Genomic DNA, 17482 nt, shown 5'->3' with positions numbered 1-17482 from the left:
AAATTAATTCATTTCATTTAGGCAATGCCAGTATAGTCTTGAGCATCCATAATTGAGGGCCAAGAAGCCCTAACCTATTTGATTGATAATTGAACTTTATATTTAAATTGTCCAGATTGGTTGTTCAACTAGTCCAAAAAGAGTGTCTACTAACCATTTTATATCCCAGCATGGGATATGGTGCCTTTGTTGGTGTAGTAGTTGAAAATTTCATAACCCTTCCATTCATGTCTCTCTTTTCTTTCTGAAATGATTAGTTCTCTTGGTGTTTTTGCTGTCATGGGCCTTTGATAAGTAGAGTTATGTGTGGGAAAGCTTATCTAAGCTACAAATAAGTAGGGTTTTATTTTTGCAAGTCAGAAAATCCCACTGTCACCTTCATCATCTTTCATTGCAATCCTATGGTCTATGAGAAAATGGGACATTGAAATTTGTCCAAAAATATTACCAAGAATCCTTCTTTCCTGAATAATGAAAATACATCTTCTTGAATTAATATATCAAATTATTAATTGAATTTTTTTCTTCATTACACATTTTCTTGTAATAAGCTAATACATGATCTACTTTGCATTTTTAATGAGAAGTGATACTATTTCTTGCCATCTAAATACCAAGTCCATTATGACTTTAAATGGCAGGCAACAGAAGATAAGGCCATGTTTCTCAAGGTGTGGCCTTGAGTCACTTTCATGAGAATCCCCTGGAATGCTTCATAGGAATGCAGGTTCCTAGGCCCCGGACCATCCAAACTAGAAGCAATGGGGACCAAGCCAGAAATGTTTATTATTAATAGGGCTCCAAGAGTTTTTTATTACACTAAAATCTGAGAACCAACGTGGTGGTGGTGAAGAGTTTCAGATTTGAAATCAAACTAAACTGGTTCAAGTTCTGTATCTACCCTCTACTAGCTGCAAAACATTTTCAGAGAAGCCTTTTAACCTACGTAAACCTCTTTCCTCACTGATGAGGAGGTAAAATAGTCCCTACTTTCTGAAAGGTGTTTTAAAGATAAAATGCAATAATGCAGGCCAAATCATAGCACAAAACCTGCTACCAACTTTGATAAAAGTTGTTATTTTTGATAAATTATGGTTAGAATATTTATAGATCATAATAAAAAGTTTTAGTTTGGCCGTAAAATGAAATATTGCCAAGGAATTTCTAAACATTTTCTGAGAAGTATATGTACTAGTTATTTGTCCAGAGTTTGTCTCTTTACGTCCCCAAAATGCTGCTGACTGTGAGTAGTTTTGTTTCCTGAGATTTGACGCAGCATGAATGCCCATGTAAAATATAAACCCCACACCTTTTACATCAATTAGGAAAGTTACAGGCAATTTCTACTTGGGAAATGATCACTCATTTGAGGAATTCTCTTATGAAAACTCTTCTAATCAATTTTTTTGGACCCATGGTGAAGGACTCTGACAAACTGCTTTGCATTTAGAGTAAATTATATTCTATCAGACAAATATACACCTGTCTCACATAGGTGTCCTCTCTTCCTTCTCTGTAATAATAGGCAAATTGTGACCATATGTTCTATGCATTCTCTTGCCCATAACCCCACTGGCACTAATGGTATTTATGTGCCCCAGAGCTACATACGCACTTTAGGTAAATGCATTTACTCAGTAAAGAACATGCATTTCTGAAAACTGTGATAATAGACTGCCAACAGCAAACTAAACAGTGCTTATGTGCTCTGTCTCATGTTTTCATTAAGTTGAGGCTTTCTCCTGAAGGCCTAAACTCTCAGGGGAATAATTCATATTCAAATGACTTACACTGCAAAACAAAGATGAACAAATATGACTCTATCAAGATTACAAATATAATAGCCAGTGTTAGGCATCACATAGGTAGTTTAAAATCAGGTCTTGCATATAGATTCTGATGATGTAAATAAATGATACTTTCTTTCCGTTCCTCAGTCACGCTTCCAGCATAGTTGATGTAGGCTTTTCCTGAACAATTGCTTTCACTTAAGTGAAGAATGCTTTTAACTGCAAGGAACAGAATCCCTGGCCAATAGTGACTTAAACAATAAAGGCATTTAATTATTTTGCAAACTCTACAGCCTGGAGGTGGCGGTAGCGGGTTTAGCGAGCACCTACCAAAGTCTGGACATTCATAGTTATCTTTCCAGTCCTCTTGGCTTTTCCCTCATGGTCACTAGATGGCTGGGCAGCACCAAGGTTCCCAGCAAGGAAAAAAGGGGCAAGGGCAAAATTCTTTTTGTCTTCCTGAGGCTGGTTTTCCAGGAAGGGCAGTGCCTGAGCAGACTTCTTATTCTGATTAACCAGACCTGTACCACATACTCACCCCTGAACCCATCGCGGCTGAAGGAGAATGGAGTCATCATGAACATATTAGATCGATCATAATTCATTCTCTCAAGATGAACTAGGGGCTTGTCTTCTGCAGAATCAAGGGAATGCTGCCTAATGCTGGTTCTGTTAGCAGCTTAAAAGGGCAATCTGTTGAACAGACAGCAAGCAAATGCTTTAGCCCCTAAAAGAGCTAGTCTAACAAAATTGTCCATTTTTAAAATGGGATAGTAGGAATATACTGGGTAGGCAAAAGCAGGTTTACTGTTGTTCATATGGAAAAAGACATGCCAGTTATGATTATTACAATAGCCTTATTAACTGTGTTTCATGTACTCACAACTGTAAATATACTTTTGCCCACCCCTGTGTGCCTGACTGATCTGAGGTTAGGGAAGATGAATTATAAACCTTGTACATGAAAACATGCTATTTCCTAGTTCAGTTTTCCAATCCAGTGCAGTCTGCTGTATTCCACTAGACTTCAATGAGTTTGCCTTTTTTCAGTAACGTCTTAAATGTCAGGTAACTGATGTATTCCAGTAGACAAAAATATTCCAGTATTCTGCCCTCCCCCCCCCCCCCATAGTCAGTAGTAAAAAAAAAAAAAAATCAACAACAAAAAAAACACACAATTTTTTTTTTTTACTCGGGCCTGCAAGCCGCTTGCTGCAGGCTACATTTTGTCAAATAAGTGACTCATGTATCTTGACACAGGTACATATCAGCTGACATTATATTCTAGCATCTTTAAAAAAGTGGCCAGGAAGCACTAATTCATGTTATCAAGGCAAAGTGCATTAGTTATACTAAGACTTGGGGAGCATTTCTTGCAAAATAAAACATTATCATTCATTCAAAAAAAAACACATAGAGCCTTGGTGCTAACAGACATCATTTTTCTATCTTTCCCCTCTCACTTATTAAGTTGTGATTCTGCATGTACACAGCACCTTGATTTGTTTAAATTGCATGGATTCTAGGCTGTTTTGTAAATTTCAAGTCTGCATTATGCACGTTTTAATGAAGAATGAACTATGATTTCTGGGGAGAGCTCAGCCTTGTCGCACTTCCAGATGTGCACCTGGTCCTTTATTATGTCTCCCACAAAAAGCTGGTGGGTAGCTTTCTGATGGCACCTTGTTAATGAATCAAGATACAATAAGGTGTATATTGGAAAAAAAGGAGTCGAATCGTAATTATGATTATGTGACAAAATAGCTTAAAAGTGGAAAATAAACCAGAAGCCTAGCTGCTGAAATGTGAACATTGTGTTTCTCTTTAATTTGCTGCTGTCTTGGAACCTGGCTGCTTATGCAACGCTTTCACCTTCTGTTGCTTGTCTAAGTGCCAACTTCTTTCCCAAAGGTGTTCAGTGACTAATGCTTTGGTTACATGCCAGAATATTTTATAAATGTCTGTTTCTAGGCAGCTCTTGTACAAGTCTTAATTAAACTTTAATGTCAGGCTGAAGTTTACTTTTAGAGCCTCCTAGGCTCCTTTCCTTGTAGCATGATTAGAGAACAGCGGGGGGAACGTATGGCAGCCGTGCTCCTGCGCATTTCTTCTCCGTCGCCTAACACGGTGCCACCACGCAGGTGCGCACTTATGTGACACGGAGGTTTACAACACAGGGATGAGTAAATCGCAGCCATCCCCTAAAACACACGATCACCGAGCCACATTTTTCCATCCTGAAACGATAGCCGTGTTTTAGAATGACTGCTTTGTTAGTTATTGCATATCCTTCCTGAAACATCCAACTCCGCAAGCCCAGGGATCAGGAGCTAGAGGCTACGTATGGGCACGTTCCTCATTCTTGTCTCCTTGATGTCTCAAGTACCAGCCAAGGGAGCTGTGAGGACTGGGCGATCATTTTCCCTGTTTCCCAAGCTGTTTGAAATGAGCCTCTGTTGTTGTCAGAATAATGCAGAGTAGATTTTAAATATAGTAATATTATTTTGTATGCTTATTTTGAAACTAATTATACTTACTTATCCATCAGATTGCTCTATGGCAGAAGCTGGCAAACTTTTTCCATACAGGGCCAGATAGTAAATGTTTTAGGCTTTGTGGGGCAGATCTCTCTCAACTATTCAATTCTGCTGGCATCTGTGGGGTAAAAGCGGCCACAGAGGAATGAGCATGGCTGCCTTCCATTAAGCCTCTATTTACAAAACCAGGCAGAGGTCTGAACTGGGCCTTCAGGCAGCAGTTTTAGAACCTCTAGACTATAGCATGCTTGCTTTTTATATGACAATTCTGTAATAGATCTTTATTTTTGGTTATTTAAATATGGTTCCTTATGGTATGTATTGTTATTTAAATACAGTTTGTTAGTATAATTTAAGCTGGTTGCTAAAATAAGCCAAGATTTAGCAATTTTAAAGAATTAATTCTGGGTTAAAAAGCCATAAGGATCTGCTCATAGACAGACATATGTTCACCAAAAGACAATAATAGAGCCAAACTGGAAATTCCAGTGATAGTTGAGCTGATAAATACAATGTGAGTGGATAAATAAAATGTGTATTTACAAAATGGACTATGTACACCAATGAGAATGAGCAATTTACAAGTACATGCGCCAATTAAGGGTATAATTCATGCTAACTAAGGTTCAATTGTGAAATGTTCAGACCTTTTTTTTAAATTTTATTTTCCAATTACAGCTGACATTAATATTATTTTATATTCATTTCAGGTGTACAGCATAGTGGTTATACAATCATAATTTACAAAGTGATCCCCCTAATATTTCATTAAAAAGAATTAAATCAGACCTTTTTGTATTTAAAAGTAATTTTTAAAAAATGTTTGTTCATTCAACCTAAATCAACAGAATAGTAGAAAAGCAAAAAGCAACATGCCTTTGCTACTCTCAGACAAAAAATGATTCCCTGCCCTGGGTTCCCAGAGCCCTTCATCCATAACTCTTTCCCATGTATTTATAATATTTGTTTGCATTTGTGTATAGAGTTTTACTCTCTAAGCTCTACAAAGGTGGGATTTAGAAAAAAAAACTTTGTGTCAGAGAGTCATGATCATAGTACCTGATTTATTATACAGGATCTGTCAATCATACTCAATCTGTAATTCATGAATCTTCCTTCAAGTAATGCTTAAAAACATAAAATTTTAAACTTGCTCTTAAATTCTGTCCTTAAAATACTCATTGTCTTAAATTAATTCACAAATAAACATTAAATGCCTATTATGTGTAATAGTAAACTATTTCAGGAAATTGTTTACTCAAACACTAATCTTCTAGTGGATGTTGAATAGAATGGTATGATGTAAACATCATTAAAGAAACTTTCTATAAACTCTAAAGTGAATGTTTTGTTTACCTTTCATATAGTTAGGATTATTCTCATCTGATATTTTGCTTTGGGTCACATCCTTCTCTGGTTAAACTACTTATCCTAAATTCTTGAATAGCCATGAACATCTAACTTGGAGGAAAGCTTATAGAATTATGCTGTAACAGAAGTTTTCTTTAGCATTCAGCTCTTCTAATTCTCTTATTGGTAAAGAGAAAGGGCTGTGTAGACAGAGGTTTGCATTTGCTTTGAGACTTTAAAACATTCTAGCTGTGAGAGACCTTGAATAAATTCCTGAAACCTCAGGTGCCTCATATATAAATGTGTTGTTCTGAGGATTCCATGGAATGTGCATGACCCAAATAGCCACTGAATAGTAGTTACTATTACAGATGAGATGACTGAGGCTTAAAAATGTTAAATAAGTGCACACATACCCCAGAAGAACTGGGGCCAGAGCCAGAACTTGATCTCACTCGTGTATCTCGATTTGCAGCCATATTTTCCTTCCAGTTCACAGCACGGTGGAGCACTTCTGGAATTCTATTAATTTGGTCTTGTTATTAATAGAGGTGATCGGCCTGTCCTATGAGATGAACTGTACTCGAATAGATTTTAGTTGGAGTCACTTGCTGGGAATAGCAGTCCTTTCTTATGCTGTGTTCACTTCCACCAAAACACCTTCTATTTTGGTGGAAATACTCTCCCTGTTCTCCATTTCTTTCAGTTCTCCCCATTTCCCCCTCTGGTTTGGGAAGCAGCTAATTCAATGTCGATTCAAGAGTAAGGAAAGGAAAAAATACTTTGCTTTTAGAAATGTATTGCAAAATAATGAAATGTTAAAATTATAGAAGCAAGATATTAAGCAGAAAAGAAGTATAACAGAAATATAACTAATGGAAAAACTGTCCTCAGGTAATAGCTGACCAAAGTTATTTGAACTATGGGAAACAGTCCTTTTAAAAGTAAATTTGCATCTACTTGCATGTGGTCATTTCCCTCTGGTTGTTTTTTCAAATTCGTATTTTATGTTAGGGATAAGTAAATGAAGAGATGGGATTTTTATTTCCCAAAATAAGAACTAAATCGTATTACTTAACTTTTAGGCCACACGAAAATAAAACCTATCTCCCTATTGGAAGTATGAAGACAGTAATGCTGAATGTGTCCTTATTTAATGCTGGAGATGATGCATATGACACAACTCTCCATATCAAACTACCCACTGGCCTTTACTTCATTAATATTTTAGATCTGGTAAGTACTGAAAACCACAATAGCATAATACTACATGATGTTTTACTTAATTTTTAAAAAAATGTAAATGGTATCATTCACTTCATCAATTCGAGGTCTAAATATCTGGAGTTTTGTTAGACTCAGCACTCAGGCTTCCCAGTGATTTTAAGACTTTCTTCATGCCCCTGATCAAAATGACAAGTTCCTTGGGACCTGACTGAGATCAAAAGAGTCAGCTTCCTATTTCCAAGAAACAACTGTCCAGTTATCCAAGCGAGCTGGTTGGATGCCTTTGTTTTCTCACTGGTACATCTCTCTGGTGCTTGACACTGCTGCTCCTCTTGGTTAGGCCCCTGCCCCAGCAATATTGGTCCTCCCTGCTGGACTCCCAGAGTGATCGCTCTGAACTTGAAGTTCATACACCCAGGCTTGCTCCCAAAGGACCTCCAGCATGGTACAAATCCAAAATTCTGGTGTCAACCAGATTGTAGGCATGTTTCTCCTTCCCTGGAGGGGTGTGAAGCACCTGGGGAGACCTTTTCTTACCTCTGTGCCTCAGTAGTGAGCACTTAAATCCACCAGTGAGGGTTGAATTTCAAAGACAAAAGCCTCACTTGCTGTCTCCTTTGGTGCTTCTCTACTCCTTAGCAAATTTCCCCAGATCTCATCCAGAGACCATTTCCTCATATTAAGGGCATTTAGAGAGGCTTTGACCTCTCAGTAATATCTATTACCCCCTCTCTCTAGAGCATTAAGAGCCTGTTGCACTAGTAAGAGGGAAAACAAATATTCAGGGAAATCCTATCTATACAAATACATATAGAGCTGTGTATCTCCCTGAAATATTTGAATACATATGTATGTGTGTGTATAGATACTAGTATGATTCCAGTTATTGCAATGATATACCTTAAACACATTCTCACATCCCACTCAGAAGAGGGATGTGAAACACAGACCTTACGAGTTCCTTGCCTCATGCTTTTGCAAGGAACTGGACCTTGAGTTAAACAGGGGATACACAAACATGGAGGAAAGCCACAAGTCCACAAATTATTCTGTGGAAAATTTACATGAATATTAGAATAAACCTATACACATATATATATATATTTATATCATTTGTTTATATTTCTATTTATTCCCAAAATAGCTGTCTAGGAAAGTGAATTCTTCGATGTTTTTTTCAAAACCCATCCTTATACATGGGTTACAAACTTCCTGTTCCCTTTTCTACCTAAACCAATTGATTTTATTTTTCTAATTTTTTTTAGGAAGAGAAGCAGATAAATTGTGAAGTATCAGACATATCTGGCATAGTAAAAATTGACTGCAATGTTGGTTATATATATGTAGCTCATCTCTCAAGGGTAAGCATTTAGCATTTATAATTTTTGTTTACTAGCATGGATATAAAATTTTTCAATTTTTCTTATGTTTATGCTGCATACAAATATATAACATTATTATTATTATTTGAATAGGGTAAATAGCTAAGTGATAAAAACAAAACCAGCTGGGCTTGTGACCTTTGAGACTGTTTATATTCTTGGCAATGTTCACTGTAAAAGGGGGGGCACACATTTATGTCAAGACGGGCATGTGAATGTGTCAATCAGAATTCCGTTCCCTGTCTCACTCCCCCCAACACCCCCCCCCCCCCGGTGGTCCTATCTGCCAGGCATGTAACCTCTGTTATACAAGAAGGTGTCTCTGGCAAGAGTCCTCCCTCAAGTTGTTAAAGCACCTCTGATTCTGTCAGTCTAGACCTGCCTGTCTTTCCATTCAGAGGAGGCTTTGTCTCTGGATGTCACTTGTGAAAATGCTGGCATTTTAAAAATCGCCATAAACCCAACAGCTTCCCAGTAACTCAATGCCAGAGTCAGGGATACCCTGTTTCTAGAACATAGTTTCAAATCTGCATTCCACAGGGTATAAACTATTAAGAAAAATTAAAATTCAGATGGTAAAACGTGTCCTTTAGATTATTTCTGTAAATGAGCTTTCCTTGTCTGTGTTGGCAGGTAGACCTCAGCATTCTCCTGGATGTGAGCGAGATCAGCAGAGCAGAGGAGGACCTCAACATCACAGTGCACGCCTCCTGGTATATTTCATAGTGAAAAGCATAATTATGCTGAAGGAAACAGACCCCTGGCTTTTTTCAGAGGGGACCTTAGGGGAACCATGGAGTTGTGTCCCATTGTCTGCAGGGGAAAATTTCTCTTACATGACCTGGGAAACTAACAAACCTTTAACCAACACAGAAGAAAATAACTGTAAATAATGAGAGCAAATTTCTGCCACCCGTCATAAAACTTTCTTACCATCACATCCACTTTTAGCCCCACTCCCCTAAAAGCATTCTTTCAGCCAACCTCTAAATTCATCAGGTATACATGGTATAGAATTAGTTCTCTCTGAAGATGATTTTTGTGCCGGATGGATTCTAACACATTTTCTGTTTGCTTCTGTAGCGAAAACGAAGGGGAGATGGACCATCTGCAGCGTAACAAAGTGACTGTAGCAATACCTCTGAAGTACGAAGTCATGCTGGCTGTGTACGGGTAAGTAGCTATCGAGGCCTCCTCTGAAGCCGAGAGCTGATTTTAAATTCCATTGCTGCGTACTTACTAGTCAAAACCATATTTTAAAAAACCTTCTTTTACGATTCTGTGCCATTTCTTTCCCTTAACAATTACCTTGGCATTGTAGTCCCTTGCCCAGCTGTTCATTATTTTATTCCAGCCTGTAATTGTCACGCTGAGACCACATCAAACCAGTGCCCAGCTGGAGGAATTTCCTACTGGGAGAGCCTCTAGCAGGCCATGTCCAGCCTTCCAGTTGTACGCAGCCCAGGCCAGGACCTGGGCGTTGGGCAGTGCACAGTTTGCTTGGCAAGTGTGAAGTTTAAAGAATTACTAGCTTCACCAAATCACTACTCTTTAGAACCTGTGCCTACCTATGTGGCAGGTGGCTGCACCGTGTCCCTTTTCCGCTCTTTGTAACTATGAATCACAGTTCCTCACCCACAGCCCCAGAGCCAGTATTCACTGATTGCTCATCATTTTAGTAATTGTTTACATGGCTCCAACTCTGATTCAAGGAGGACCTGTATGGAGAAAGAATGAAAAGAATTAAGAAAACCTTTAATGATTTTTTGGGAAATTATTTAGGCTATTGATCTTTGTTTAAAAACACATTTTTAAAGCAATTGAAGATACATACGGAATAGACAAATGAGCTTTCCTTGTTGCTCTAAATAGAAACCATCCCCAATCATTTTTAACCACCCATAAAGATGGCATATAATTATATAAAAATAAAACATCAGTGTCTGAAACTGATGAAATAGAGTATCAAGCTTGTGAGATATAAAAATCAGGGGGTAAAGGCAGCCATTCAACAGAGATGAAGACCTAGAAAGTCGGTGGGAAGCAAAGAAAAGCAGTTGCGTGTTTCCTGGTTTTGAATGTTGTCTCTCCCGCCCTCCCTGATTTTCCTGTAACGAGTTCCCTCCCTTTTTTTTCGTTACCCACATCTTATTGTTTTGAGCAAGGACTGTTCTGCAACTATTAAGCTGCCTAGTCTGCATTTGAACATTTCTAATTTCTTTCCTGGGTAATGGGTCCCTAATTTGCATTACCTCACATCAGCTGCCAAATATGAGCATCTTGTTGAGTCAGGATTTCCCTAGAAAAGTATTCTCTTACATACCATACATATGTATAAATCACAGGTCAAAAAAGGGTAACAATTTAGTATTCTAACAAAAATTTCACCATACTTACTGGTGTTTGAATTGTCCCAGATTTGGGGTTCATTACAAATAGTCAGCAGGAATTAGGGGAGGGGAGAAAATAAAGATAGGTGAGAGAGACTGAGGCATAGGAGGGTATTGAAGTCCTAAGGAAAGCTAAGAAGTTATCTCCTATTTGCCAGATTTACATAAGTCAGTAGAATGAGCCAGGCAGTGCTGGGAAGGCAAGCAAAGGATATTGTGGGAAGAAATATAAATTGTCACCCAAGTCAGAGCACATGGTTTTCTAATTTCATTACATTTTTACTAAAATTATTATCTTACCAAGAAACCAAAAGTATTTGATTGTGCTTAAGGAGGCATCTATTGTTTGAATTATAACATTTTTAAGAGATATGCTATCATGCAGACTGTAGAGACACACTGTTTATAACACCTCATCAAAAAAGACAGCTAACCAAGTTCAAGTAGACTGTACAAATCTCGAGTGGGGCCATGTGTCTTAGGAATATTAGCATCCTTGCACCCAGCACAACCTGGCACCTAGTACACGCCCATATACACTTTGTAAATAAATGAGTGAGATTGTAATGCTGAAAAAAGATAAAATTAAATTTGAATTTGTTTCTATCAGGTTTGTAACCCCAAGTTCATTTGTGTATGGCTCAAAGGAGGACGAGCCTGAAAAGTGCATGGCAGAGAAAATGAACATCACTTTCCACGTAAGAAAAGTTGCTTGTGTTGATGTTTGTAACAGACTGAAAGTGTTACTGACGCATCGAGATGTCCCCCAGCCTTGGGCCCCGCACAGCTTGCCGAGGGAAGGAGCTGCCACATGGTACCCCCGCCCTTTCCTCTCGGGCTGCTGCTCCTTTCCTCCCACTGTCCTTGTCCCTGCTACTCAGGCCCACGTCTCCTTACACTACAGGTGGGAATGAGCAAGAAGGAACAGAGGTAATGCCCGAAACGAGCGAAATTACGGGAGGAAGAGAATCTGCTAGAGATGTCTACAGAAGACAGGATAGGCCAAGGGGAGGCATGTCTAGGTGCAAATCAGTGAGCTCTCTTCTTGGTTGAAGCTTTATAAAAGTCCTAAAACAACCAAGTCGAGTCAGCTCTTACCTCCCGTATCTCCACTTAAGGTCTACTTTGTCAGCCTTTCAGGCCATAGGTATATGACCTGTAACAAGTGGTGCAACATGTATTCAATAATCTTTTTAAAAAGTAAATAGTAGTGTCATTATCCAGAAATATTAATATACTTATATAAAGACAAATTTAAAAAGTTTTATTTACTATCAACAGATTTTTGGCTCATCGTGAATGCTGATTAGTAAATAATTAGAGATAATGTCCACACAAAAAATTTTTGAACCAAAAGCACTGCCCAAATATTCTTAGAGCTGTATAACAATATGTGGAATGAGTGTCAGGATTTAGGTGCATTATGGTATTTTATAAGGCAATGCTTTTCAAAATGCATATCAGAATCACTTTGGGTGCTTATCCAAAATGCAAATTCCTAGGCTCTACCCCAGATCTGTGGGAGAATGACCTTGAAATTCTATTGTCTGTATATTCAAGATTTTGTTACATTAGTATACAGTTGTATTGAGAAAATGGAGCCTTCTACTTTGAAGTTCCAAGAAATGGTCCTGTAGGTTTGGTGAGTCCGTCCAAGTATGACTATGTTCTTGGAGGTCTGTGTTATTAGGTGAGCAAGGATGGAAGATATTGTAGATTAGAAGGCTTATTTGCAGGCATCAGGCGGACCTTGTCTAAAGGTCTGGGTGCTGCTGGTTAGCTGTCACTGACATTGCCTTTGAAACTGCCCTGTGCTTGCATGGCTGAGCAATTACCACCTGTCCCCAAGTCAGGGACACTCTTTGATTTATATCATATGCATTCAAAAAAGTATTGCAAGTCTGTGAGTCATATTTCATTCAGGTATTGTGGCACATCTGTTTTCTGACTTTCTGTATTTTTATAGTTAAGCTCTCAGGAGGCAATATTTTGGTCCAATTTCCTTTTACAGGGGTCTACAATCCCCAAATTTATCAGCCATAATGAAATATCACTCCCTGATGCATATTTTTTAAAAACCTATTGCATTTTTTCTAAAACCCAATAACCTACCCCTTTCTGATTTTCTGAGTGCATCAGCATTATAATCATCCTGAATTAAAATACATTTTTATTCACTTACTGCTGATATCCCCACTGCACAGAGTAATTCTGGGAAAACATCCTAGGATTTAGAATTAGAATACCTGGGTTTTGTCCCAATTTCTGTCACTTTTATCTTGGGCACATCATTCACTAATACCTCTTAGCATTTTCTTGAACTGGCAAATAAATGTTGCCCCATGTCATGGGATAGTTATGAGGACCAATCGATCATGGCTTTTTAGATATAGAATGTGCCATACCAATACACATTGTAGATCTCTTTCTTTAGAGTATGTCTACATTAAAACATCTGCCTGGACATTCTGGACCAATTAATAACAAAAGGAGAGCGCTGGGAATAATGACTAAAGGTTATAATTATTAGCAAACTTTTTAAAGTTCTCACTACAAATATTCTGCGTCCCTTTGCTGTGTAGCTGCCAACTACAAACCTCTACCATTATAGTGTTGCGTGAAGCATATGGGTTCACCCAAGAGCTCATTTATACCTGTACTTATATTAATGAAAACATTTAGAAGTTGTTTAAAACTTTTTTTCTCTTATCAGGTTATCAACACTGGCTATAGCATGGCTCCCAATGTTAGTGTGGAAATCATGGTGCCAAATTCTTTTACCCCCCAAACTGATAAGTTGTTCAACATTTTGGATGTCCAGGTAAAAAATGGGTTCCTTCCTTTATTGTAAGTAAAACTGCTAAAATGGAGATTTCTGTTCACTTATTTCATACACATTCTCAGCCATGAATTCACCCTGCATTCATTGAGTACACCCTGAATTATGCATTGCATTAGAACTGTAGGATCACAGTGGAAACTCTGCATTTGATGTATACAATGACAGAATTATGCTCAAATATCTTTCAGTACATTTTCTATCTTCAGTACATTTTCTTTGTGACACGGACCTATGGAAGTAATTTAACTGGTAGGATTCGCCATAAAACTTGAGACCACTGTTGGGGGGGAAAATTTAGTATTTCAGCCTTTTTAAGGAAAGAATATTCAAATCACAACTTAAATATTATGTTGATGATTCCATCAGAATTGTTTTTACTGTCTCTGTTTCAAGACAAGCAATTAATCATAAGCCTACTAAGTAGGTTTGAGATCTAACTTTTAAAAATCTTACCTGAATTTCAAATTCAGATGGTTGGACACATGGTGTTATAACACATGATTTTGTTTCATGTCTAAAATCCCAAGAAATGTTGAATTTCATGCTAATGTTCAAATGTCCATTTTTTGGACACTGCCCTAATTTCTGTAAGGTTAAGGCCATTTGATCAATTTAGGACCTATATCCAACCCTCTAAAATTTTGCTGAGTTTTTGTTTGTGTTTTTGCTGCAGAGATTTAATCTTTCCCAAATAAATCTGTCAAAAATATTTTCACACTTTCATCAGTACCTGATATATTTTAGAATAGGTAAGCAAGCAATTGGAACTTTTTTTTTTTTTTTAGCTTTTAAAACCATGTAGCTTTCGTTTTTTCCAATATTGAATTATAATATTTTTCTCTCTTTCTTTATAGACTAGTGCAGGAGAATGCCATTTTAAAAATTATCCAAGGATGTGTACATCAGAGCAGGAAAAAGGCACAATGGAGGCTCTGAAAGACATGTTTAAATTCTTCTCGAAGTCCGATAAGAGGCAACTGGTAAGTTTGTTTTTCATGGCAGTTTTTGTTTTCCAACATACAGAACTGAAACACTGCAAACCAGGCCTTGATGGCCTTTGAGCTGGAGTGTGAGAGAAAAACAAGTTCAGATATTCTTCCACGTGAGGAAAAGACATGATTGGAAATCTTAGACTTGGGGTTGAATATATACGTTTTCATTATTTATCTAACAGAGGCCCATTTTGTGCCAGCCAGACATTTCTCCATACCCTTTTCAGTTGAGCAGCCTTTATGAAATTAGATTAATTCTGACTCTTTTCACTTTAGTGACTTTATGAAAAAAACAACAAAAACTGAAGAAGCAATCTAACCCTTCAAATTATTCAAGTTTTACAATAAACATAGACCATCCAGCTTAGCAAGATTCTCATTTGGAGTCTTTCTTTTATATCTCTCCTAGAAGGTTAAGTTCATAAGAACACATGCTCCAGTTCAAATACTTTGTTTCTGTTGTAATTTATAAAACAAACATTTGCTTTGTTTAAAGTAAGATTTTTTAAAATGCCACTAACAAAAGCAGATCTTTAATTCCATGTTTATAGCAAGATAATTTTTATAAATACGACTAAGGAGAGCAGACTTTTAATTCCATATAAAATATTACCCATCTTTTGAAAAAATGTTGAAATTTTAATGTAGCTTTTTATATTATTTTCAAGTACTGCATAAAAGCCGATCCACATTGTTTAAATTTCTTATGCAATTTGGGGAAAGTGGAAAATGGAAAAGAAGCCAGTGTTCACATTCAGTTGGAAGGGCGGCCATCTATCTTAGAAATGGTAAGTCTAATATTCAGCAGCAACTTTGTGGGTAAGTTCATATAGAATCTGCAAACTATATAAATAGGATAGTATATAGGGAAGCATTCAAATTAAGAAGTTATTAATTAAAATAAAATTTAGAGTGAAACTTAAACAGTTTCAATTATTACTTTAGTTGAATACATTGTCCAAATGACATGGTTTTAGTAATTAAGATGTTTATTTTAGGAAGCATTTTCAACTGCTTATAGACCTCAATTAAGTCAAAGAAATTGGCTACCTTAATATTTTGTATAGCCTTAAAGTTCTTTCTAAACTATTTTAAAGTATGCTTAAAATCTAATACTTAATAAAGCTAAAAAGTAAAATTGTCTTTAAAACACAAATACACAATAACAAAAGAACTTTTAAGAAAATGAACTTGGAAAGGTTGAATTAAAAAAAATAATTTTAAAGACCTCTTTAAGAATCTCATCTTCCCCATTGAATGCACATATAAAACAAAACAAAACAAAGCAAAAAAACCACCTCAATTTTGCATACAATTTCAAAAGTCCTTAGCACTTGTGGATTCTGGGTTATAAAGTCTCTGTATTAGACAGTAAAGCTCTGAGTTCATTTATTGATTTTATATTTGAATGCTGTAACTTATTTGTACCAGATTTTTCCATTATAGTATTAGGTATACTATATGTATTTGATCAAAGCAGCAAGATGACAACACTACTTAGAAAGAAATAAAAAGAAGCCCAAATAAAATTAATTTTAGGAAAGATTTATTATGTGAAAAAAGTCTTATTTAGTGGTAAAAATTCAATACCCAGGGAAAAATACACTAGAAACTAAGAAATAATATTTACATCAAGTTATCTACAAAGTAGTGATGTTTAATAAAAGAATTTTGACAAAATGGTGCCATATAAATTAATACCAAGACCATGCCTTTAGAGCCAAGGGAAGTGTTGCAATTACTTACAAATGGTGAAGTAAATTGGGGACGATTAATTATGAAAACTTCTCGATAGTAGGTAAGGATCATGAGAAATAAGTTCTGTTAATATGTCTTCATGAAATAAAACTATGAATCAATCTACAGTGATCTTTCATTTATTCAACAGGATGACACTTCAGCACTCAGTTTTGAAATAAGGGCAACAGCTTTTCCAGAGCCACATCCAAAAGTTATTGAAGTAAACAAGGATGTCAATGTTGGACATGTAAGATTACCTTTCTAAACTGAAACATTACGACTGTAGGACAAATAGTATTGCTGGGGCGTTTAGTAAGAAAAATAGATTTTGACTAGATCGTGGAGGACTTGGAATACTTGACTGAGAGTTGGTATTTTCCACAACTGGAAAGAGGGGATGACAGCTTTTTAAGGAGTTGAATATGGTAGGATGGATTGGAGGAAGAACCACAGAAAGCAGCCTTACTATTTCTGCTAATCAGTTACCAATGTTTCCTATGGTTATGTTCGAACCAGCAAGAGGATGGGATGGGATGGGTTGTTCTAACTACTGTTGGGGATTGTGGAGGGACTGCACAGGAAATAGGAGCAATATTTTAAACTGGTGGTTCTTTATTTCGGTTAATTTATATAGGTTTGGCTCGAAGGACTACATCATCAAATACCCAAACGTCATTTGACTATAGCAATTATTTCAAGTAGCTTGATACTTGGACTTGCTTTACTTTTATTGATTTCATGTGTTATGTGGAAGGTAAGCCTTTCTTTAATAATTGCCAATGTTAAACCACTCAAAATGCCATCCTTGACTTTCTTAAAGCCAATTTGTGCCCCCCCCCCAAGTGAATATATAGTACTGATTTCATCATACTTCTCTCCTAACTTCAATACCAAAGTCCTTCTAGAAAAATATGCCTTTGAGAAACACTGCACATTATGTCAAATGTCAATTTTAAAGAGTTTACACATGCAGCACTCAGTCCTGCAGCAACGGGTGGGGGGGCTCTTTAACCCCATATTGTCCAGCTAATTTTTACTGATTACATGGGACACGGTTTAAGAAATATAGCTGGTCCTCAAATGTCATTTCATTCAACTTTGCTTTGTTCTAAGGTTAGGAACTTAACTGTTGTTTATATCAATCAGCTTATGATAAAATTGGTTTTGTTACACATTGTTTTACTTAAAGTCATAGAAACTATGAACAACATTAAGTTTTCATTGACTGTTTA

At 36.8% G+C, this 17482-nt stretch overlaps 1 protein-coding gene across 1 annotated transcript in view; it reads left to right on the top strand.

The window, feature by feature from the left end:
- Positions 1-17482, top strand: part of ITGA4 (integrin subunit alpha 4) — a 61197-nt gene that overhangs the window by 42934 nt on the left and 781 nt on the right. The window contains exons 18-27 of the mRNA XM_087819733.1: positions 6763-6913; positions 8170-8265; positions 8920-8999; positions 9370-9459; positions 11287-11374; positions 13390-13497; positions 14373-14498; positions 15179-15298; positions 16399-16497; positions 16885-17004. Coding sequence (XP_087675859.1) covers positions 6763-6913; positions 8170-8265; positions 8920-8999; positions 9370-9459; positions 11287-11374; positions 13390-13497; positions 14373-14498; positions 15179-15298; positions 16399-16497; positions 16885-17004 — 1078 coding nt within the window. The remainder of the gene's footprint in view (positions 1-6762; positions 6914-8169; positions 8266-8919; positions 9000-9369; positions 9460-11286; positions 11375-13389; positions 13498-14372; positions 14499-15178; positions 15299-16398; positions 16498-16884; positions 17005-17482) is intronic.

Source organism: Miniopterus natalensis, chromosome 8 (genome assembly GCF_054644295.1).
Source record: "Miniopterus natalensis isolate mMinNat1 chromosome 8, mMinNat1.hap1, whole genome shotgun sequence".
In the NCBI taxonomy this organism is placed as follows: domain Eukaryota; kingdom Metazoa; phylum Chordata; class Mammalia; order Chiroptera; family Miniopteridae; genus Miniopterus; species Miniopterus natalensis.
This window is presented reverse-complemented; position numbering and strand designations above follow the sequence as displayed.